The sequence below is a fragment of the Mustelus asterias genome, chromosome 15 (genome assembly GCF_964213995.1).
Source record: "Mustelus asterias chromosome 15, sMusAst1.hap1.1, whole genome shotgun sequence".
In the NCBI taxonomy this organism is placed as follows: Eukaryota; Metazoa; Chordata; class Chondrichthyes; order Carcharhiniformes; family Triakidae; genus Mustelus; species Mustelus asterias.
Window position 1 is genome coordinate 71551885 of NC_135815.1, and position 25907 is coordinate 71577791.

Genomic DNA, 25907 nt, shown 5'->3' on the forward strand with positions numbered 1-25907 from the left:
GATTACCTGTAAAGACTCGCATTCCAACCATTATCTTGTAAATTGAGTCTGTGTCTATGTATGTCCTGTTTGTGAACACAACTCTTCGCTCACCTGAAGAAGGAGAAACGCTCTGAAAGTTTGTGCTACCAAATAAACCTGTTGGACTTTAACCTGGTGTTGTGAGACTTCTTACTGTGTGGCCTGTGTCAGCGTTTTACATTCTGTACAGTTCTATGTAAAAGTAATATAATTGAGGACTCTGCCTTGTTGCTCCTCATTGAGATTCCAGGTGTTCAACGCCAGGATTGCTCTTACTCTAAATCCCTTCCTGCTTCAACTTCAATTGTATATTCCAGTACTAAATGTCATTTACCTCGGAACGGTAATGTCCCAGTGCTGCTCCGGAATCTAAGCTGTGTGTCCGAACAATTCATTATAGTTCTGTTGACCCAATGTTTGATATTAAATTACTCTCACAGCAAGTCTGCGGTAGTCATGGAAACAGAGCAGCGCCGACTGTCAAACGTCATGGCGCGTTCATGTCGTCCCTCACGTGACGTCGCAATGACGTCAGTCACGCAGCGCTGCGACAACGTCGCTTGCTGACGTCACTGCGTTCGCGGTCGGGTTTGGGTTTCCGGATTCTCGGGGCTGAGGCCGAGTGGGCCCTGAGGTGGGGGATTGGCCTGGGTTTAGGGTGTGTGTGTGAGGCGGAGAGCCTGACTTTCCTCCACTCGCTGTGACTGCGGGGGAGGGGGGGACTCCGAGCCGAAATGGCGACTAATTATTCTCCCAAAGACGATGAGGGTGAGCAGCACAAGAGCAGGAAACCGGACAACACGGCGTTCAAGCAGCAGCGCCTGCCCGCCTGGCAGCCCATCCTCACCGCGGGCACCGTGCTGCCGGCCTTCTTCATCATAGGCATCATCTTCATCCCCATTGGCATCGGCCTCTTCGTCACCTCCAACAACATTAAAGAGTTTGAGGTAAGGCCCTCGGCGGCAGCTCTGTCCGGCTGGGGGCTGAGGGGAGGCTCAGAGGAGGAAGAGCACCAGTTGTTAACCTAATTCTGCCCTCATATTATTGCTTAATGTGGGATTCACCCCAGTATCCACTTGTTGGTGGTAGCAAATGCTTTTTAAATGTTTTTTTGCCAGATGTATATATTTCTATATAGTAGTTTATCAGTAGTAAAGTTGTGATATTCCACCCTCGAATACAAAATCGTGCAGGGCAACCCGAGATGCCAAATCGATCTGCCAAATGACATTCTACTGGCATGTGATTTTTGGAGGGAATGCTGTTTTGCCCCAGAATTAAAATCTTGAATTATATTGACGGCCCATATACTGTAAACTAGGCACAGAATATTGAAATGTATTACATCGAATAATATGTTTCTTCAATTACGATTGGGATCGTTTTTAGCCAGTGCTGGGTGACACCCTGCTTCTGAATTCGGCCTTCTTTACGCAGACTGTAATCTGTGTAAATTATGCTGCATATTAAAGGGTTGATTGTGAGCACTTTCAATCTATCCTTCGGGACCAATAATTAGATTGGAGAGCTTGAATCTATTTGGGATCCATTTTGGAAGATGTTTCCTTTATAGAATCGCCTTCAGGAACAATCTGAATCAGAAAGATTCTCCCCACACCTCACATATATGTGTATATATACATACATATTTACAAACTATACATGTTTTATTGTTTTACTGTATCAATTTATATCCCTTTATTTTGGCCTTTTTTGCACCTTGTTAGTAAGATCAATAAAGCAAATCGGTAAGGGTAAGGTGTACTATATAGAGGACTAGCGGTCAGCATTTGGGATGCCAGGATTATCTTCAAATTTACGATGGGTGGGCAAGGAAAGGCTACCTCCAGAGATAGATTGTTGCCTCTGATTCAAATTCACTTCCACATTTTTGTAATCTGGAAGAGATATTAACCCCATATCCTATTGTTAGCAGTAATCTACGTAGATACTGAATTCAATAATCTTCATGCTAACAGAGACCTGCAAAACATTTGCAGTTGGGTTAGTATCTTTATTGCAACAGTAATAATTCTGATTTTGTTCCGTGACAGTCTTTGTTTAGAATTTGAGTTTCATAGCAACATTATTACTGCAGCTCCCTTGAGTCTGTGTGTGGTGGCATACTCATTATAGTTTGACTGGGTAGAAACTCTGAAGGATGAAGTATTTTAGCATCATTGTCTTTTTTATCGATATATTTTTTAGCTTACCTGACAGCTTTTCTAAAATATTTTCATTCAAATCTAGTGAATCTTCATTTTTAGCACAAAGAATAGCTTTCAAATAATAAGTTGTATTAAATAATTGTCGCCTTCTTGCTATCCCAATCCTGTTCCTTCCAACTCTCCCATGCTATCTCCATCCTGCTGTTGCCATCCCTATCCTCCCATCAATCCCATCCATTCCTCAGAGGAATAATCACTCCAGCATGATAACTTTGTTGTTGGACTTCCCTTACTGTCCATTACTTTTATTCATCAATAAGCCCCTTGTCTTGTTGCTACCAAACATTGGCAGCTGCATGTGCAACACATGCTCCAGTTTTCCCCATGAGCCTCTGCCAGGCACCCACCTACCAACAGATGTTTGCATTAGCTGACCAATCAAAATAATATGGATTAACAAAATTGAGTAGATTTTGATATACGAAGGAAATTATCTATTTCACATAAAATACAAAATAATAAATTTAAATATTTATCAGGTGTCAAATTGTACACTTCATTCAGTATTTAAGTGCATTGCAAATAAACTTTGAGAATTCAGAACCAAATTGTGTGATACAGCGCTACTAATTATTGGAATTCTATGCCCTATAATGTGAATATGCATGGATCCGTGACAGAAAATTACTGCCATGCCATTATGAAAAGAAAATTGCCACACGGCAGCCTCTTTCCCTCCCAAACTTAAGGGACGAAGGTTTAATTACTTTGAGCATAATTGTCCAAGAATCAGTAATGACACTGACAAATTCCAATAAGTGTATTGCCTCATTAACCAAGTGTCATATTCTTCCCCGCCCCGCCCCCAGACCCAGGGCAATATGGTGCAGGAATTGGGGGGAGAAAAAATACATGGGTTCTTTCACCTGGAGCTGTTCTGAGAAGTCTTCATGGTCACATTTAGTACTCTGAGTAACTCTGAAATAATCCCACGAAAGAATATGATTTGTGTTGGCCCTTGAAAGCTAAATGCAATGTTCAGGATCTATTCTCTGACTGATGTCATGGTGGCACAGCGGTTAGCACAGTTGCCTCACAGTGCCAGGGACCCAGGTTCAGTTCCGCCCTTTGGTGACTATATGGAGTTTGCATGTTCTCCCCGTGTCTGCATGGGTTTCTTCTGGGTGCTCTGGTTTCCTTCCACAGTCCAAAGATGTGCAGGTTAGGTGGATGGGCCATGCTAAATTGCCCCTTGGTGTCCAAAATGTGTAGATTAGGTGGATTAGCCATGGTAAATGCGTGGGGTTACTGGCATAGGGTGGAGGGGCGGGCCTGGGTAAGATGCTGTTTCGTAGAGTTGGTGCAGACACAATGGACTGAATGGCAGCCTCTGGTACTGAAGGGATTCTACAGTTCTGTGTGTAAGATTCTCCAATAATTCAGATTGAATTCTCCTTGTTAACTCTGAAGAAGAGCATCGTTTATTATAGCTGTTGTTTCGTTTGAAGCATTATCAAAAAATAATGCTGCATGTTAAATTGCATGCAAATGACCTGCTGTGAGTTTGAGGTAAGCCTTTCAACTACCTGAGGGCCAAGAGAAATTCCTGTCCCCTTGTTTGTTTTAATGTTTTTCTTTGGTTTTAAATGTATTGTTTTAAATGTTTAGATGCATTACATTTTAATTTTTCCTTTTTCCCCTCCTTGCCCTATTTTATTTTTAAAATATTATCTTTCTTGTATTAGCATTTACTAAATTTAAACAAATGTTTTCGTTTCTGTCTCTACTCCCATTTTGACGGTAGGAACAAGTTTGGAGTAATTGTGAAAAGCCAGCTGAAACTGCTGTTTAATTCCACTGTTTGTTGTTTACACTTTCTAATATCCTGTAGAGGTTACTCTTCAATTTTCCCCGATTATTTTTTTGTTTCTTTTGGTTTTAAATCTGTGCTGCAAGCTGCTCATTAGATTGTGGTGAATGTTGCTCCCATTTTGTTTTGTATGTATGGGGTCTGTAACAGTTAAAAATACCAGTTTCAGGATATGGGGAGAATCCAGTGTTTCTGGGCTATGATTCTATCAAGGATAAAGAACTCAGTAACTATGACAGATCATTTAATCTTTGACTGCTTTCCTATATCAGACAGAAGAAGTCCTCTAAGAGGCCAGACAAGCAAACATGTTGACAGCCACCAGAATAGTAGCTTCCTCTGGATTAGTAAATGTCAAACATATTGTGGGTTAATAAATCTTTTGGGTACGACTGAACCATATTCTCGCTGCCTTGATGAGTGGTAATTCATAAATGTTTGTTTACAAAAATACAGCCTAAAACCACACTGTTCCCAAATATAAGTTGTGATTTGATATAATTATCACCTTAAAATAGGCAGTGAGCACTACCCTAAAACCACTAATGATGAATATATGGTAGAATGTGACAGTTAAGCAGATGGAGCACACGCCTTCTGAATGGACTATTGGGAGAAATAGACACCAGATACTATTCAGAAGAGCTGGTGTGTTTGTATAGAGTTGGCAGGAATTAGAACAACCATAATTGAAAGGTTTGGGTCATTCCCAGAGTAGTTTATAACTGGTTGCCTTGAGTATAATTTAACCAAGTTTAATTCGACTGAAAGAAAGACGAGTTAGTTTCCAGGAAATGCAGAGAAGCTTGGAATGTTTTGATGAATCCAGTTGGATGTTTAATAAACTCTGCATGCTCTAAATGATGGAATGTTCTGTTTATTCAAGATGTGGAGATGCCGGCGTTGGACTGGGGTAAACACAGTAAGAAGTTTAACAACACCAGGTTAAAGTCCCTCTTTAACCTGGTGTTGTTAAACTTCTTAATCTGTTTATTCAAGGCATGCCTCAGTCCAGTTTGTGCCACTCTGTCATCCTGTTCAGTGTTGTGTGTAAAGTCTAAAGGGTGTTGGTTCTGTGTTAACATATCCTTATGAAAAGAATCATTTTTGCACCAACCCTTCAAGATAAGCATTTCTTAATATTGAAGTGAATTGGTTGTAGAAACTGAGGATGGAATTTTCCAATAAAATGGCAACGTGTCAGGTTCTGACTGAAAACCGGCATGTTTCCTCCCAGAAACGCAGCCAGGTTTTCACTCCAGGTCTTTTGACACTTCATCAAAAAAAAAGCAGGGGGCATGTTATGCGCTGTCATTCTGGTGCGGCAGGATCCGATAGAGTCAGCAAGGCCAGCTCCACAGGGATTGGGATACCCATTAAAATCTCAAAGTACAGTGAGATGCAAAACCCTCCCCCCCCCCCCCCCCACATGCAGTACATCAAGACCTCTGGCAGACAAGGGGAACACCCCCAACTCTTGACCACAGATCGGCAACCTCCCACCACTGTTTGGGTCCCCCCAATACCACACAGGCAGCGGGATGATCCGACCCCTCCCCCATCTTCGCCATCATCAGTGCCTGCACCACTCCCACCACATTGCAGGTATAACCCCCCCCCCCCCAATGGATTTCCCTCAAGGTCCCACCCCTGGCAGTGCCAAACTGGTGGTTCCGAGGGCAGCATTGTCCTTCACCACCTGGAGGCTATACAAACCTCCATGCCCCTGGCATGACATCATTGGTAGGGTGAGCATCCACTGCTTCCGGAAGCAATAGCATTAAACCGCGCAATGAGATTTAAATTCATTCAAATTGAAGCAAGTAAAGTTCATGCCCCATCAAGGCGTGACCTTGACATGTCATCGGGGAGGGCCCAGGAGCATTGTGTTCGTTGTTCTCACTGGCACAAATCCTGTTGTGGCCCTCTCACAAGAGTTAGTGGCCAAATGGGATTAGTGGCTGCAGCGAATGGGCCCTGAAAATCACGGCCCTATTTTCTGCAACTCTTCAAACCAGATTGAAAAGTTTGAAGTATTCTCATTTGAATTTATCATGTGTAAATGCAGTTAACTGATAAGTGCTGACAGAATGTGCTACAATGTTCTACCTATCCTGTACTATTCCAATAAGGAAATGTGCGCTGAGAATGATTATATATTTAGTTGTACATATTTTTCACCTGTAAATTTTGACCAATGCCCCACAGCTTTCAGTTATTGATATTCCTGTCAACTTTTATGTGCTATACCTATTAATATTAATTCTTCCCTCTAAATTTTATTTGTTTCAGTTTACTTTTGTTTCTGTACACTTCCTGTACCGGTTCTCCTTTAGCATTACCATATGGGCGGCATGGTAGCACAGTGGTTAGCACTGCTGCCTCACAGCACCAGGGACCCAGGATCGATTCCCAGCTTGGGTGACTGTCTGTGTGGAGTCTGCACGCTCTCTCTGTGTCTATGTGGGCTTCCCCCGGGTGCTCCGGTTTCCTCCCACAGTCCGAAAGACGTGCTGGTTAGGTGGATTGGCCTTGTTAAATTCTCCCTCAGTGTACCCAAACAGGTGTCGGAGAGTGGCAACTAGGGGATTTGCACAGTAACTTCATTGCAGTGTTAATGTAAGCCTACTTGTGACTAATAAATTAACTTTAACTTTACTTTTGAATACATATGGAGACTACATTGAGCACCTGTTCTAAATTCTCTTTGTTTCATTTTTATTGCAGTCACATCAATAATGTAATATAAATGCTGCAGATCAAGGACTTCTGGTGTACAATTATGCGTAACCAAGATTACAACAAAAATGCAATATCTGCGCTTTCTAGAGAATAGAACAGATTATTAGCCATTCGGCAAAATGTAGTGTAGTTTTCTGGTTGAGTGTGAAGTTGAAATTGCTGAAAATATAGAAGAACCAAAAAAAGTGAACATTGAAAATTATGCACATGCAACCCATCTTGAATAAAGTCACCCGTGAAAGAGGAACTAGCGAAAGGAGTCAGACCTTTTACATCTGTCAGAATGGATTTTGCAAGAGAGCCCCTCTGCTCTCTCCATCATCTAAATTTTATTAAATAGCAAGACTGTTATTGAATTGCCAACAATTAGCTTGGCACACATTTTGGAAACATACAGGAAGCTATTACCTCAGCACCATTTTATGGTATCAATACAAACCGATTAACTGTTCTACTGTTTGTCCAGTATTGCTGGGTACATAATGGCTTCAGCCTCTGCATACATAATAATCGTTGTGTAGATCATTTTGAGAATTCTGACATAAGAAGCCACTTCACAAATCAGCTTTTTTATGTTTTATAGAACATATTTGTAATCTGTCCTTTACTTGGATTTCTTCTTTACCTTTCAAAATTGAAGGGACATGGCAAGTTAACGATGGAAAATCTTACTGGCTTGGAGTGCCTTATAAAGACGCACCTTGGAATAAATGAAAAACAAGCATTATATGTGAAATGAGAGATTTAAAATAAAAAAATTGGCTTCAAAATGCAAGAGATTAGGAGATTCGATTTTGGGAAGCTGTATTGTGACCTTTGGAATGGGCGTACATCAATTTCCCTGGATGAGCTGATAATGCTCGTCTGGATAACAGCCAGAAATGAGAAGCCTGATTATTTGTTCACCTTCCTGTTTCATGAATGCTGAGACCAATGGAGATTGCCCTGACTGAGAAAAACAAACCAGCTACAGTGATCCAACCTAGGAACATGCTGTTCCGGGTGGCTTGGTGCACACATCCACTGAGCAGTTGAGCAAAGGGTTTTTGTTTAGTATTTTTTGTGTTTTGTTCATATGGCAATTTAGTGAATAGTTGGAAACTTCAATATTTCAAAATAGGAGCTTATTTTGCTTAGTCAGAAGGCACTGCTCACCATTATTCACTCACTCACCATGACTGTTACCATTCAGAGAAGTAAAAAAAAAACACTAGGTTACAATTTTGTAATGGAATGAAACCATCATCATTTTACACCAAATCCTGTGCAATTCTATTGGGCCACAGTTTCATCAGTACTAGTTATTTTGCTTTAGGTTGTAATTGTAGGTGAAGTAATATTTGTGAGAGCTATTCTTGATTCAAAATGTGAACGCTGTTATGTAATTGAAAGGTAAGTGTGGATTATAGTGTGATAATTGTTGAGTATTACTGTGTTCAGTAAATTATTTTCATGCACTGTGATAGCGAGAATGCAACTAAAATCCAGTCATATGGATATGAGCTACTTGGCTTTGCAAACAGTTTTGAGACTTTTAATTCACTCAAGCTACAAATCCCTTGCTTTATTTTGGTGTTTTTGGTTCCTTTTTTGTCGGGGATTGTGGAATGGCAACCTGCTCTCTGTCACTCTGAGACAGGTTCAGAGCTGGTGTGTAAGGGTAGTGTAGTTTGCCTTGAATTAAGTTTTTCTGGGCTCAGCAGCCTGCCCCACTTTTGCATCAGAGAAGACTTGGCGAATGAAACCCACTGTGTCCTACTCCTGTGATCAGTATACTGGATGTACACTTTGAGGTGGGTCTGGCCATACAAAAACTAAATAAGAAACTGCAGTGGTAGCATGTTATTTGATCAAACTTCAAGCTGAAGGCACTTTTCAGTTAATACTTAAACAGTAAAACATTTTACATTTTATGCACAGCTTGGATATTCTGCTTACAGTTGCCCCTCAAAAATATGCAGTATAGAAAAGTTGTGGTTGTTACCTTAGATTTGCCCATCAGTTTCTTTATTTAGTGAGTTGTTTGGCTTTTGGGTCAGTTTTGAAGTCTAATTGTAAATAATTTTAGAACTGTCTCACTTCTATCCCCCCATTTTGTTGATGTTTGAGGTATTGTGCTATTTCCCTTTCTTTACATTAACACATTTTTAAAATGTTTTTCCAGATTGATTATACTGGCATTGAGCCAAATTCCCCCTGTAATGCCTGTGCTATGAACGGTACATGGAATACGACATGTACGTGCGACGTTCACTTCCAGCTGGATCAACCTTTTGAGGTATGAATTTATTACCTATGTAAAATTGGTCAGTTATGAGAACAGGGCTCATATATCCAGGGAGCACTACTTGCTGATGATTAACTAACCAGTCTCATTTTCAAATGGAACCTGAAGAAGCAGGGCTGGAATTGGGGGGGCTGTCATTTTTCTCTGTAGGCTCCAGCTATACCTGCATGCCATTGTCCTCATGTGTAGGGTAGTCATGCAAGTAATTGGAAGCTTATCAGTACTCTGCAGTAAGCTGTATGGTTTTACCTGATTAAACCTCAGCAGCAGTCTGGACCATGCCAATCTGCATCAAAGGTTCAGGACTTGGATAGTTTGGATGCACCTGTCTGATGGGGGTGGAGGCAGGGTGGATGCACAGAGTTGGGAGGTAAGTCTTTGCATATAATTTCAGACGAATGTGTACTTTTTAGCAGCTGGTTTTGGAGCGTTTTAAAAGTAATGGGGGTGCAATTTTACATGTTTAATTGTGAGCTTTGTAGGAACAGGAATTGGCCATTTAATGTTTCGAATCTATTCCATCATTCAATGAGATCATCACTGCTTTATGATCTAATTCCACATAGCCATCTTTTCCCCATATCTCTCAGCATCTTTAGCAAAAAATATCTTATCAATCTCAGTATAAAAATTAACAATTGACCTAGCATTAACTGATGTAGATGTAGAAAGTTCTGTTCCAATTGAGCAATATTCGTATAGACATAATCCACTCAAGTTGGCACAGATTCAGAAGGAAAAACCTGTCGTTTGTTCAGTCTGAGCCGCAGCAGCCAAAAGTCTCGAACAAACACGACAAAGGGCTGGTGGATAGTTACAAATCTCAGATAATGAAGACATGAATGGGGACAAATGAGTGCCATATGAAACTGATGAAGGCAGAGAAGAGAAATGTAGCTCAATCAGACATCATATCTGATATCAAGATGGAGATTGAGGAGCAGAATTAATTTACTACCGCAGCGAGAAAAAGGACAATGATGTGAAGTAAGACTGTTTGATAAAACGGTACCACCATTCAAAATGAACTGCTGGGAGAATGAATCTATAGAGCTTGCACAGACATGGATATGCAAAGAAACAGTAGTCTTCATAGCTGATGTTCAAGAAAAGTATGATTGGTTTTGACAGAAGCATGACTGCCAAAATGATCGCGAAAACAAAATTTACAACAAATCCTGACACCAAAGAAGTTAATCTGCTGTATATGTTTGGCAAAGAATATGCAGAAAATAATAAAGAGCCAGAACGAACAAAGGAATTGATAAACTACCTTGGAACAGAAAGATTTGCAATTGGAGATTGTGGAAGTAATTTTGGCATACCATTCACAACTGAAAGTGGAGTTGGACTGCCTGACAGAGGATCTAAGGCCAGTCAACAAGCAAAGGGACAGTGATAAAGTGACTTTTCTGGATGGCGCTATACACACATTCGTTAAAAGCTGAAACGGGGTACAGAGGGGCAGGTGCATTTTGACAATGTCTGTGAGCAGCTCAACCTTCTGCAAAAGATCACTTTGTTTTGACATTTTGGACTCTGAAACTCAAAATAATTGGTTGGAATTGGTGAAGAAAAGCAAATCCAAAGTGGTTTGTGCCAGTTTGTATTCAATGTAAAGTTTCACCCTCCGGATACTGCCCAGCTCTCTGAAGGCATTACTAGAACTAATTTATAATCATGACATCAGAATTGAGCTTGGATTTGGAATTGAAGCAGTATAAAGAACAGAAGGAGGTTTCTAAAAGTAAGAGCAAACAGCTGACCAACAGCAGTGTGTTGAGAAAAGAAGGAAGAGAGAATTGTGATTGCCAATGCTTTATCATGACTGATGGTATGGAGGGCATTAGCTATGAGGAGAGGTTGGAGAAACTTGGTTTGTTCTCACCGGAGCGACGGAAGTTGGGGGGGAGACTTGATAGAAGTCTACAAGATTATGAGAGGCATGGACAGAGTGGATAGTCAGAAGCTTTTTCCCAGGGTGGAAGAGTCAGTTACTAGGGGGCATAGGTTTAAGGTGCGAGGGGCAAGGTTTAAAGGAGATGTACGAGGCAGAATTTTTACACAGAGAGTAGAGGGTGCCTGGAACTCATTGCCGGGGGAGGTAGTGGAAGCAGATACGGTAGTGACTTTTAAGGGGCATCTTGACAAGTACATGAATAGGATGAGAATAGAGGGAAGTGGTCCCCGGAAGGTTAGGGGGTTTTAGTTAAGTCGGGGAGCATGGTCGGTGCAGGCTTGGAGGGCCGAAGGGCCTGTTCCTGTGCTGTAATTTTCTTTGTTCTTTGTTGCTTGCATAAGGGACTTTCAAACGTCTGCCATCCTTTGCATGAAAAAGTGTTTTCTATTTTCACTCCCGAAATGTCCGGCTTGATTTTTGCTTTTCCCAACCTGTTCTATTTGTTCTCAAGTACCTTAAACTTTGATCAAAACACCTCATGATCTTCTAAATTCCAGGCAATACAACCCTTATTTGTTTTAATTGCTCCTTGCACCGTAACCCTTGTCGTCCAGATATAATTCTAGTAAGTCAAGGCTGCACACTCTCCAAGGCCAGTATATTCTTTTTTCTCTGGAGTGTAGGAGGCTGAGGGGTGATCTTACAGAGGTCTATAAAATAATGAGGGGTACAGATCAGCTAGATAGTCAATATCTTTTCCCAAAGGTAGGAGAGTCTAAAACTACAGGGCATAGGTTTAAAGTGAGAGGAGAGAGATACAAAAGTGTCCAGAGGGGCAATTGTTTCACACAGAGGGTGGTGAGTGTCTGGAACAAGTGTTGAGGTAGTAGTAGAGGCGGGTACAATATTGTCTTTTAAAAAGCATTTAGATAGTTACATGGGTACGATGGATATAGAGGGATATGGGCCAAATGCGGGCAATTGGGATTAGCTCAGGGGTTTTAAAAAAGAAAGGGCGGCATGAACAAGTTGGGCCAAAGGGCCTGTTTCCATGCTGTAAACCTCTATGACTCTATCCTTCCTAAGCTACGGTGCTTAGTAAGCCAGGTGTGGCCTAATCACCATTGACGTTTTTGATTATTTTCTTTTAATGATTAATGTACCTAGACCCCCAAGTCCCTTTGGACTTTCACTGTTTCTAACTTTTCACCATTTGGAAAGTACCCTGTACTATCTATCCTTTGTAGGTTCAAAGTAGATGACTTCACATTTGCCTACGTTGAAATCTGTTTGTCAAAATTTTGCCATTCACTTAATCTATTTATATCGCTTTGCAATTTTAGACATCCATCGACACTGCTTACAATAGGCCATTGACCCATTCAAACCAATCATCTACTTCTGAGGCCATTTTTCCCACTATCCCCATATTGCTTGTGCTTTCCATTTCATCAGCTAAATTTTCAATGAATACAGTGAATAGTTGAGGCCCCAATGCACATCCTTGCTGAAGGCCACATGCTGCCAATTAAGAGTATCTACTCATTATCTCTAATATCTGTTTCTTGTCACTCTACCAATTTCTTAACCAGGTCAATAATTTGTTTTCATTTCCATGAGCTTCAACTTGAATTAACAGTCTCTTGCTGGCTCTCTTTGATCCTGTTAAAACTTTCAAGGTGTTGAGTAACCTTATTTTTTTATCTGTTCATGGGATGTGAGCATGGCTTGCAAGACATTGTTGGCTATGTTTTTTTGTTGCCCATTCCAAGCTGTCCTTGATAAAATGAGAGTGAAACGCCTGTCCTTAATTATTGACTCCTGTAATTTGCAGGCAAAAGCTATTAGGTAAACTGGTCTATAATTCCCTGGTTTCCTTCTGTCACCTTAAATAGCAAAGTAACATAAACAATTTTCCAATCTAAAGGACGGTTGTTGAATCGAGATAAATTTGTAGTTCCCTATTTATAATAATCCAATGTTCTTAGCTATTTCTAAAACTGTGGGATGGAGACTCTGGTCCTAGGGTTGTGTTGTTCTTTAGTGTCATTAATTTCTCCATTATTGTTATCTTGCATACAGTAATTTTATTACTCTGAGTACTAGTTATGTTGTGACTAATAGAGACCAAAGTAAGTATTTCTTGCTATAATATTTGTGCCCCTCAAATATAATAGACAGCATTCTATTAGACTGAAATATTGTGAGCTGAAGAAAACCTTTGTCTTATGATTTATTTATTGTTGTTCAGAAATTTTAATTGGTTTTCAATACTTTTGGTAAAGGCAGAGTTGGAATATTTGGAAGGCAGTTTTGAGCAAACAATCTGTCTTCAAGATGACATGTTGACATGGTTGGTTTAAAGACTTGGTTAAGAGAGTTTTGCAAAGTCAATTTGGTTTTAATTGAAATAAAGATTGGGTGGAATTAATAATATAGATGCAAGCAAACTATTTAGCATGGACTAGAGGTCAAATTTAATGCAATTCAAATGAGACTAGATATTTGAAGACTGAGACTTTTAAATACTCTTGACTGGTTCCTTTTGCTGGAGGGGAAAGGGGGATTATTGGCCTGGGTTCAATTTTAGTTAGTTATGCAGCAGAAGATCAGGGTTGTTCATGCCCTTTTGAATTATTTTGAGATAGTCAACAGTTTTGTCAGCAGGAAGTGAGAATGTAAAATCTGGACCCAAATCTTGTGACCTGGGGCGAGGCCTCCGACACAACTTACATTGCTAATGCATGGCAGGACTCTGGAGGTTCCAAAATGCACACATCCACAGTACTTACGTCAGAAGTTTAAACTTCCGATTGCCGGTTTTATCCTGCCCAATTGATGCTCGAATCCCTGCAACAGTGGGATCAGATGACCAGAACCATGCAGATGAACTTTCCCCTCCACCCAGGCAACCCGGCAATGCTCGCTACTCCGGCCACAACCCCTCCAGCATCTTCCCGAATCCTTGGTTCCTGTACAACCAATATCAAAAGAATCAACATCATCAGGGAGCAAAGTGGAGTTGGGTGGTTGAACATTGTTGGAGTGTGAGCATTGTCGGGGGAGCGAAGGGGGGTTAGCACTCTCAGTGAGGGAGGTTGTGCAGTGTTGGAGTTGATGTCTTATTTCAAACAGTGTATGTCAACAAACTGAAACAGGCAGAAGGGACATGTCTTTAGTTCATGAAGAGAAAAGGGACAATGGATGCGCTGGAATTTTGCTTGGCAATTGTCCACTCGACTCTGTTCATCCCTGCTGGAGCCTGCATGGAAGGTGCAAAGATTCGAAAGTAAAATATTAAGTGGGCAGATTAAATCAGTCAGTGGCTGGAATTTTACCGCCACGGGAATCGGAGTGGGCGAGGGGCGGACAATGGGAAGGTCCATTGACCTCGGGCGGGTTTTTACAGTTTTACAGTTTCGGGACGAGCGAGGCTGTAAAATCCTGCCCAGTATCATATACACCCTCTCCAGTGCTAACTAGAAGATCTGGGCCCCATGTGCAGCCAGATCTGTGATCTGATGCTGAAACTGGATGTATGTACGTTATGTTTGAGTTTTCATCTTATTGTTGAGAATAGCAGATGATTGATGCCCTTGTTCCTGCAAAACAGAGATGTGGTAAAGGAACAGCTAAATATGTTGACAACAGCATAAGGTACTATTGCTTATTTGGACCTTGGAAGCAGTCAGGACTTTTTTCTTTTTGTCAGAAATGTCTCTGCAGCAGTTAGATAAAATAACACTGGAAATAGTGGCGTGAAGAATGCATTTTGGACTAGTTCATTGAGCCTTTTTCAGAGTAGTAAACATACCTATACACCAAAACCAAGAGCCTTCAGGAAGCAACACAATGTTAACTTTTTTTATATAAAGGAGACAGAGCAACGATTGTTGAGAATTATTAACATACTGTGATGGTTCTTCAAATTATTTTCTCTTCATAGATTCAGCAGCACTGAGTCTTTTCACATGATTTTAACGACCTGTGTGACAGTAGAAACTGGATGCTTTTTTGCTGCTGTAGTTGCTTATTTAAACAGTAGAAGTTTGCTCTATGCAATATATTCAGTAGAGGAAATAATATTTTTATCCCCCAGGGCTCCCATAATCTCAGGCCATTGTGCAACATGCTGATGTTTCTGGGATAACCGTCATAGCCAGATGTAACATTAAATAAACTTGATTGACTGACAAGAAGACACGGGACAAAACAATGAACTTGTAGTTTCGATACAACAAGTTTGATAAAATGTTTTTTTTTGGTACATCTAGCAAAAAGGATAAGGGGCGCTCCACTGAGTTATTTTCAAAACCTAACTCTGTTATGGAAATATGAGAGATGGAAATAACAATAGCCTTGGAGTTAGACTCATCCATTCTTTCATTGTAATGCAGTTTGTTGGTCACTGTCCCAGGACATAGTGCAGACATTAGGTATCTATATACTAAATTGAGATGGATTGTATTTACCTCAGTAATGATTGTGTTAGCAAGATTGTAGTGTCCTATGCAACTTTTATTAACAATGTAAATAGTTTTCTTTTTAAAGTTTGGGATTGATTCTTTGTTTAAACTTTTATGTATTTTGCAGGGCAATGTTTTCATGTATTATGGATTATCGAATTTCTACCAGAACCACAGACGATACGTCAAATCAAGAGATGACAGTCAGCTTAATGGCGATAAGAGTTCTTTAAAAGTAAGCAAAGTGGAATTGCTTTTGGAATATAATTGTAGCAGCTGTGCATTTATACAGTGAATTTCATTCTTTGGTAACATTGTACAAATAAACTACAATAATGATTCGGGTAACATTCCAGCAAGTGGAATGGAAGAATTAAGTGCCTTTTTCATATCTTTCCACCTGCCTGACTTGTTTCATAGAATCATAGAAACCCTACAGTGCAGAAAGAGGCCATCTGGCCCATCGAGTCTGCACCGACCACAATCCCACCCAGGCCCTACCCCAATATCCCTGCACATTTACCTGCTAATCCCTCTAACCTACGCATCTCGGCACACTAAGGGGCAATTTAGCATGGCCAATCAACCTAACCCGCACATCTTTGTTTGGACAGTGGGAGGAAACTGGAGCACCCGGAGGAAACCCACGCAGACACGAGGAGAATGTGCAAACTCCACACAGACAGTGACCCAAACTGGGAATCGAACCCAGGTCCTTGGAGCTGTGAAGCAGCAGTGCTAACCACTGTGCTACCGTTTCTTTTTCCCCTGTTGGGTTTACTGAGTAAAGTTACATAGAGAATACATGGCACTTCATTCATTTTGGCATATGAGCAAGGCTTGAACAATTTCTAACTACTGTCATTTCAACTATGAAATGAAATTTCTGCCTTGTTATCACTACCAATTTGCTTATTCATTTCATATGACTATAATGAAGGTTAGCAGGAGTTTAATTCAATTTATGGAAAGTTTTGGTGATAGTAATGGTCAGGGTACAGCCGACCTGTCGTCATTCTCTTAAATGCCATGCTGAATGAAGGAGATGATCATGGTCTTCCAAACTTTCTGATCACAATAGTGGATGTCTTTGTTGTTAGAGCTCTGGTTAAGCTAGTTTTTAATGTTGTCAAGCCGCTTTCTTTGCTGTTGGCTAGTTGCTCTTCTTCCATTAATCTTTCTGGTGGTGATTAGGTGCTTCAACCCTTCTGCATGAATAATATGTCCAAAGAACTCCATTTGTCATCTCTTGATATTATTTCTCTTGTGCTTCTGGCCTCATTTGCTATTACTTTTAGTTATTTTGTCCACCAGTTTGACCTGTAATATTGTTGAATATCACCGATGTTCTGCAGGAATTAAAAATTTCCACTGTTTGGAATTATAGAACAAAGAAAATTACAGCACAGGAATAAGCCCTTCGGCCCTCCAAGCCTTTACTGACCATGCTGCCCGACTCAACTAAAGCCCCCTACCCTTCCGAGGACCATATCCCTCTATTCCCATCCTATTCATGTATTTATCAAGACGCCCCTTAAAAGTCATCATCGTATCTGCTTCCACGACCTCCCCCAGCAGCGAGTTCCAGGCACCCACCACCCTCTGTGTAAAAAAAAAACTTGCCTCATACATCTCCTTTAAACCTTGCCCCTCGCACCTTAAACCTATGTACCCTAGTAACTGACTCTTCCATCCTGAGAAAAAGCTTCTGACTATCCACTCTGTCCATGCCCCTCATAATCTTGTAGACTTCTATCAGGTCGCCCCTCAACCTCTATCGTTCCAGTGAGAACAAACCAAGTTTCTCCAACCTCTCCTCATAGCTAATGCCCTCCACGCCAAGCAATCTCCTGGTAAATCTTTTTCTGTACCCTCTCCAAAGCCTCCACATCCTTCTGGTAGTGTGGCGATCAGAATTCAACACTATATTCCAAGTGCGGCCTAACTAAGGTTCTATAAAGCTGCAACATGACTTGCCAATTTTTAACCTTAATACCCTGGCTGATGAAGACAAGTATGCCATATGCCTTCTTGACTACCTTCTCCACCTGCATTGCCACTTTCAGTGACCTGTGTACCTGAACACCCAGATCCCTTTGCCTATCAATACTCTTAAGGGTTCTGCCATTTACTGTATATTTCCTATCTGTATTAGACCTTCCAAAATGCATTACCTCACATTTGTCTGGATTAAACTCGATCTGCCATCTCTCCGCCCAAGTCTCCAACCGATCTATATCCTGCTGTATCCTCTGGCGGTCCTCATCACTATCCGCAAATCCACCAACCTTTGTGTTGTCCGCAAACTTACGAATCAAACCAGTTACATTTTCCTCCAAGTCATTTATATATATTACAAACAGCAACGGTCCCAACCCTGATCCCTGAGAAACGCCACTTGTCACAGCCCTCCATTCAGAAACGCACCCTTCCACTGCTACGCTCTGTCTTCTGTGACTGAGCCAGTTCTGTATCCACCTTGCCAGTTCACCTCTGATCCCATGCGACTTCATCTGCACCAATCTGCCATGAGGGACCTTGTCAAAGGCCTTACTGAAGTCCATGTGGACAACATCCACTGCCCTACCCTCATCAATCGTCTTCGTCACTTCCTCGAAAAACTCAATCAAGTTAGTGAGACACGACCTCCCCTTCCCTTCATGTTGCCTCTCACTAATATGTCCACTTATTTCCAAGTGGGAGTAAATCCTGTCGCGAAGAATCCTCTCCAATAACTTCCCTACCACTGATGTAAGGCTCACTGGCCTGTAATTACCTGGATTATTCTTGCTACCCTTCTTAAACAAATGGGCAACATTGGCTAGCCTCCAATCCTCTGGGACCTCCCCTGTACAGTAAGAAGTCTCACAACACCAGGTTAAAGTCCAACAGGTTTATTTGGTAGCAAATACCATAAGCTTTCGGAGCGCTGCCCCTTCGTCAGATGGAGTGAAAATCTGTTCTCCAACAGTGCACAGAGACACAACATCAAGTTACAGAATACTAATTAGAATGCAAATCTCTACAGCCAGCCAGGTCTTAAAGGTACAGATAATGTGGGTGGAGGGAACATTAAACACAGGTTAAAGAGATGTGTATTGTCTCCAGACAGAACAGCTAGTAAGATTCTGCAAGATCAGGAGGCAAGCTGTGGGGGTTACTGATAATGTGACATAAATCCAACATCCCGGTTTAGGCCGTCCTCATGTGTGCGGAACTTGGCTATCAGTTTCTGCTCAGCGACTCTGCGCTGTCGTGTGTCGTGAAGGCCGCCTTGGAGAACGCTTACCTGAAGATCCAAGGCTGAATGCCCGTGACTGCTGAAGTGCTCCCCCACAGGAAGAAAACAGTCTTGCCTGGTGATTGTCGAGCGGTGTTCATTCATCCGTTATCTTAGCGTCTGCATGGTTTCCCCAATGTACCATGCCTCGGGACATCCTTTCCTGCAGCGTATCAGGTAGACAACGTTGGCCGAGTTGCAAGAGTATGTACCGTGTACCTGGTAGATGGTGTTCTCACGTGAGATGATGGCATCCATGTCGATGATCCGGCACGTCTTGCTGTGGCAGGGTTGTGTGGTGTCATGGTCACTGTTCTCCTGAAGGCTGGGTAGTTTGCTGCGGACAATGGTCTGTTTGAGGTTGCGTGGTTGTTTGAAGGCAAGAAGTGGGGGTGTGGGGATGGCCTTGGCGAGATGTTCGTCTTCATCAATGACATGTTGAAGGCTCCGGAGGAGATGCCGTAGCTTCTCCGCTCCGGGGAAGTACTGGACAACGTAGGGTACTCTGTCCACCGTGTCCCGTGTTTGTCTTCTGAGGAGGTCGGTGCAGTTTTTCGCTGTGGCGCGTCGGAACTGTTGATCGATGAGTTGAGCGCCATATCCTGTTCTTATGAGGGCATCTTTCAGCGTCTGGAGGTGTCTGTTGCGATCCTCCTCATCCGAGCAGATCCTGTGTATTCGGAGGGCTTGTCCGTAGGGGATGGCTTCTTTTACGTGTTTAGGGTGGAAGCTGGAGAAGTGGAGCATCATGAGGTTATCTGTGGGTTTGCGGTACAGTGAGGTGCTGAGGTGACCGTCCTTAATGGAGATGCGTGTGTCAAAGAATGCAACCGATTCCGGAGAGTAGTCCATGGTGAGTCTGATGGTAGGATGGAACTTGTTGATGTCATCATATAGTTGTTTCAGTGATTGCTCACCATGACTCCAAAGGAAGAAAATGTCATCGATGTATCTAGTGTATAGCATCGGTTGAAGGTCCTGTGCGGTGAAGAAGTCTTGTTCGAACCTGTGCATGAAGATGTTGGCATATTGAGGTGCGAATTTGGTCCCCATGGCTGTTCCGTGTGTCTGGATGAAGAATTGGTTGTTGAAGGTGAAGATATTGTGGTCCAGGATGAAGCGGATGAGTTGTAAAATTGCATCTGGAAACTGGCAGTTGACGGCATTGAGTACTGAGGCCGTTGCAGCAATGCCATCCTCGTGGGGGATGCTGGTGTAGAGTGCCGAGACATCCATTGTGACGAGGAGTGGAGCATCATGAGGTTATCCGTGGGTATTGCTACCCCTGTAGCCAGTGACGATACAAAGATTTATTTCAAGGCCCCAGCAATTTCCTCCCTTGCCTCTCTCAATATTCTGGGGTATATCCCATCAGGCCCTGGGGACTTGTCTACCTTAATGTTTCTTAAGAACCCCAATACCACCACCTTTTTGATCTCAACATGACTCAAACTATCTACACAGCCTTTCCCAGACTCATCATCCACCAAGTCCTTCTCTTTGGTGAATATTGACACAAAGTAGTCATTTAATACCTCGCCCATTTCCTCTGGCTCCACGCATAGATTCCCTCCCCTGTCCTTGAGTGGGCCAATCCTCTCCCTGGCTACCCTCTTGCTCTTGAAATATGTATAAAAAGCCTTGGGATTTTCCTTAATCCTGCTGGCCATTGACTTTTTGTGACCCCTTTTAGCCCTCCTTACTTCTTGCTTAAGTTTCTTTCTACTTGTATTCCACACTTGCTTTGTGTGTTCCCAGCCTCCTAGTCTTGACAAATGCTTCCTCTTTCTCTTTGACTGGGCTCACAGTATCTCTCGTTGTCCAAGGTTCCCAAAACTTGCCATACTTATCCTTCATCCTTATAGAAATGTGCCAGTCCTGAATCCCTATCAATTTATGCTTGAAAGCCTCCCACATACCAGATGTTGATTTGCCCTCAAACATCTGTCCCCAATCTACATTCTTCAGTTCCTGCCTAATATTGTTGTAATTAGCCTTCTCCCAATTTAGCGCCTTAACTTGAGGACTACACTTATCTTTATCCATCAGTACCTTAAAGCTTACTGAATTGTGGTCACTGTTCCCGAACTGCTCCCCTACTGAAACATCGACCACCTGGCCGAGCTCATTCCCCAATACCAGGCCCAGTATGGCCCCTTCCCTCGTTGGACTATCTACGTACTGTTTCAGGAAGCCATCCTGGATGCTCCTTACAAACTCTGCCCCATCCACGTTCCTAGCACTAAGTGAATCCCAGTCAATATAGGGGAAGTTAAAATCTCCCACCACAACAACCCTGTTACTTCTACACCTTGCCAAAATCTGCCTGTTCCTCCATCTCCCGCTGGCAGTTGCGCAACCTATAGTAAACCCCCAACATTGTGACTATGCCTTTCCTATTCCTGAGCTCTACCCATATTGCCTCGCTGTATAAGCCCTCCAAGGTGTCCTCCCGCAGTACAGCTGTGATATTCTCCTTAACCAGCAGTGTAACTCCTCCACCCCTTTTACATTCCCCTTTTACATTCCCCTCTATCCCGCCTGAAACATCTGTATCCTGGGATGTTAAGCTGCCAATCCTGTCCTTCCCTTAACCAAGTCTCTGTAATAGCAAAAACATCATAGTTCCAAGTACTAATCCAAGCTCTAAGTTCATCTGCCTTACCAGTTACACTCCTCGCATTGAAACAAATGCACTTCAGTCCACAAGACCCTATCTGATTAGCAACCACACCCTGCCTGCTCTTCCTCTGAGTCTTACCGACCCTATTCTCTGGGTCCCCTTCAGTTAAATCACCTTTGCTTTGGTTCCCATGTCCCTGCCAAAATCCCCCCATGTGACACTAGCAAACCTCCCGGCCAGAATATTTATGCCCTTCCAGTTTAGATGCAACCCATCCTTCTTGTACAGGTTGACTTTTGGATCACAGAATTCCATCCCTTTAATTCTTCTTTCTGATCTCCACCTCGCATGAGGGAGCCATCATTCATCATCTCATTAATCCATCGCTAATTCTCACCAGGCTTTGGCTCACCTAATGTGATTGAGAGATGCAGAGGCTCTGCCCCCAGTAGGTACTGCTTCCATGCATAGCCTGCAGAGCACCTTCATGTTCTGGGCCATCTTCCAATGCTGCCTCTGTTGTGTGAGCCGCTGTCCCTAGCGGAAGATGGCCTCATCATCTTGTTGAATTTGCGGTCCCATTACCAATGGAATGACTTGGCCTTGGCCCAACTGCAGCCTGCTGCTCAGTTTCTAGCTACAGTGTTGGGCGGGAAGTTCCAGCCCGCTGTGGTCTCAGTCACATCCCACAGTAGTCACCTCTTTGTGTCTGCTCTGACTTGGCCTACTTGGAACCCTGGTTCTATCCAGCACTGCGATGAAGAGTCTGTGCTTCCTGACCCATCAGGTCTGGGGCTCGAGCTCCATATACCGCTGGGAGATGGCTAGCTCTTCTGTTAGTTTAGATCTAAGTGGGGCTGGCCAAGAAGGAGCTGCCGCTGCTGTCCATTGGCAGGTGCAGCAGCACTGATGTGGAGCTGAGTCCGACAAGATGGAGAAATCCACATGGGGGGAGGTTGGGGGCGTGGAGGAGAAGGAAGTGAAAGAGCGGGGAGGGGGTATGATAAGGGTTGAGTAGTTGGAGCTGAGTAGTGGGGGTTAAGGGAGGGAGAGGAGATTTGGGAAGAGGGATGGCTGAGTGAGTATGTATAAGTAGGGGTGGGGGACGAGCTGATAATGTATGGGTGTAGGGAAAGGGACTTCACTGAGTTTGCTGTCAACGGGGAATATGGAGAGCTTGACCAAACTTACATGAGTACATGGACTAAAATGTTCGCAAAATACTTTAAAAATACTTTTCATATTTATATGATGCATCTTATTTTAATATGTGAATTTCATTAACGTACTGCATGTTACTATGCTGCTGCTTTGCTGTTTGCTTTTGCTGCCATCCTGGGTCAGGTTAATTTTTTAAAAATATATATTCCTTATGGAATGTGGACATTGTTGTCAAGGCCAGCTTTTGTTGCCCAACCCTAACTGTCCTTGAGAAAGTAGTGATGAGATAAAATAGGATCACATTGAAAAATAGTTTGCAAAGCACTGCTGTGGTCCTTTGCTTCACTTTCTGTGTACGTTATCCAGCAAAGCCACGTTCTATTCCTTGAACCCATGTTCAAGGGCGGCACGGTAGCACAGTGGGTAGCACTGCTGTTTCACAGCTCCAGGGACCGGGTTCGATTCCCGGCTTGGGTCACTGTTTGTGTGGAGTTTGCACATTCTCCTTGTGTCTGTGTGGGTTTCCTCCGGGTGCTCCGGTTTCCTCCCATGGTCCAAAGATGTGCAGGTTAGGTTGATTGGCCATGCTAAAATTGCCTGTTAGTGTCCTGAGATGTGTAGGTTCGGAGGATTAGCGGGTAAATATGTCGGAATATGGGGTAGGGCCTGGGTGAGATTGTGGTCGGTGCAGACTCGATGGGCCAAATGGACTTCCATCTCCCTAATAAGCTTCCTGTCGGGTACTTCATTGAATGCCTTCCAGAAATCCATAGATACATCCAGCTTCATCAACCTTCCCTGATACGTCAGAATTCAGTCAAGTTGGTCAGACATTAACAAGTCCATGCTAAGTGTCCTTGATTAGCCCAAGCTTTTTCAAATTAACATTTACTTTGACCCTGAAAATGGTTTCCAATAATTTCCTTGCCATTGATGTGAGATTGGCCTGTCGTTTCCTGGTTTATTGCTCTTCCATCCTCGCAAGTGTTATAATATAAGCAACCTTTCACTCTTTCAGCACTGCTTTGGTATCCAATGGAGACTGAAAGATTGAGACTAATGTCTCTGGCCATTTTTACCTTTGCAGTTTTTAGCAACCTATCTGGATCAGGTGATTTACCAACTTAATGGTAATCCTTTTAGTATGTCTTTTCTGTCTATTACTATCCTGTCTTGCAGCGTATCATTTACATCATAGAATCATGGGCCAAATGGCCTCTCCTAAGCTGTAACCTATCAGGTCAATATCAATTCATTAAAAGAGAAATTTAGCTGATTTCCCTTATTACGTTTATGTAGCTATAGAATATTGGACTATTTTTTATGTTTCTTTATCTTCAATTTTTCTTTTATGTTGTTACAATGTCTCATTAGTGTTCAGCCTGTTTGTTTTCTTTAAGTAGAATATCTTTTTCCAGGACTCCATTAAACACTGTTTAAGTGTTTTCCATTGCTGTTCTAGATCATTGTTTGCCAATTATTATTTTATTTTCCTAGGTTCTATTCAGCCCGTCAACCAGATTTTCTCCAATTTATTACTCTGATTTTTGTAAAATGTGTGTTCTTCAGTTCTCCTAAACTGTATTATATTATGGCCACTTACTTTGATGTTCCCTTACTTTTAATTCTTTTCAGCTGCCCTGCTATTACAAAATCCTGTGGCGAATCTTCCCTGGTTAGGTTTCTTGCATAGCCTGTTAGAACATTGTCCTGTATACATTGTAGTAATTCCATTCCCTTATCTCCTTTACCTAACTCTTCTGACCAATTAATTTCAGAGTAGTTAAAATTCCTCATAATTATTTTCCAATGGCTTTTATTCATAACCCTAGTTTGTTTGCATGTTTCTTTCTCCATTTTACTCCACTGTTATGAGTTCTGCAAATTATCCCTATTAGTGCAGGTTGATCATTTAGATCTTTTCTAATCACATGCGTTTTGTTTCTATGGCATTACTCGGATTAATATAGATTGGTATGTGATGGTTGGCATAGACATGGTGGGCCAAAGGGCCTGTTTCTGTGCAGTATGACTCTGACATTATTACTTTTTTGTACTACCACTTATGTTCTCTCTAGTTAAGTATAGCGGCTCCACCTCCCCTCTTCCCTTGCTATCTTTTCTAAATATGTTATACCCTATGATGTTTAATTCCTAGTTCTGATTTTTCTGTTATTTTAGTAGTCCTATTCCCTTCCTGATTTCTCTTATATTTATGTGGCCATGTCTCAGTAATCCCCACTACCATTTGGTTCCTTATATCATCATCATAGAAACCCTACAGTACAGAAAGAGGCCATTCGGCCTATCGAGTCTGTAGCGACCACAATCCCACCCAGGCCCTACCCCCATATCCCTACATATTTTACCCACTAATCCCTCTAACCTACGCATCTCAGGATACTAAGGGCAATTTTTTTTTTAGCATGGCCGATCAACCTAACCGGCACATTTTTGGACTGTGGGAGGAAACCGGAGCACCCGGAGGAAACCCATGCAGACACGAGGAGAATGTGCAAACTCCACACAGACAGTGACCCAAGCCGGGAATTGAACCCAGGTCCCTGGAGCTGTGAAGCAGCAGTGCTAACCACTGTGCTACCGTGCCGCCCCATAGGGGGATGATATAGGATATCATAATATAGGATATTATGATTCCAGTTCACCTGTTTTATTAGACACTGCATTGCTGTAGGTTTGAATAACAGCTCTTACTTTATTTTTAACCACCTTTTACACACACATTTTATAAATTTATTTATTATTTGGACAGTTATAGTCTCATTTAGTTTTGTCTGTTCCATGCTCTCCTTTCCCATGTTATTTATATTTAAACTTATTTGATTTCTTCTGTGTTACCCCACATGCTCTCCCCCTCCCTCTGCTGGCACCCCATCTTAATAATCTTTTCTTCCATGGCCTAGCATCTGTTTCATTGTAGTGAAGTAGCTGAGAATACTTTTTAACATTTAAAAACCAAAAGGTAATACTCCATTTGATACAACATGGTAAAGAGAATGAACTCCATTATTTCACTACAGTATCAATTTGTAACTGAATTCCAGGTAAAACTTCTTTAACATCTGTTGTATAGGACGGTCTTTGGTTTTACAATAACTGCATATTTACCTTTCTCCACTCTGCCAGGATCCCAGTAAAGAATGTGAGCCATATCGTATGTCTGATGGACGACCTATTGCCCCTTGTGGAGCTATTGCAAACAGTCTATTTAATGGTATGTAAGTGCACAAATCGGATTCTATTGTCTGTATCTCATATGTTTAGTGCTGGAGGAACCTATCAATGTTCATCTGTTCTGTGTTAGAAAGTAAGATGAACATATTACATTGCAAAAACACTTGATAACGTGGTGGCACAGCAGGCTAAGA

The 25907-nt window shown here is 42.2% G+C and overlaps 1 protein-coding gene across 1 annotated transcript in view; it reads left to right on the top strand.

The window, feature by feature from the left end:
• The first annotated feature begins 558 nt into the window (after positions 1 to 558).
• Positions 559 to 25907, top strand: part of LOC144504561 (cell cycle control protein 50A-like) — a 34127-nt gene continuing 8778 nt past the window's right edge. The window contains exons 1-4 of the mRNA XM_078230091.1: positions 559 to 968; positions 8966 to 9079; positions 15582 to 15689; positions 25666 to 25753. Of these exons, the coding sequence (XP_078086217.1) occupies positions 756 to 968; positions 8966 to 9079; positions 15582 to 15689; positions 25666 to 25753 (523 nt within the window). The 5' untranslated portion in view covers positions 559 to 755. The remainder of the gene's footprint in view (positions 969 to 8965; positions 9080 to 15581; positions 15690 to 25665; positions 25754 to 25907) is intronic.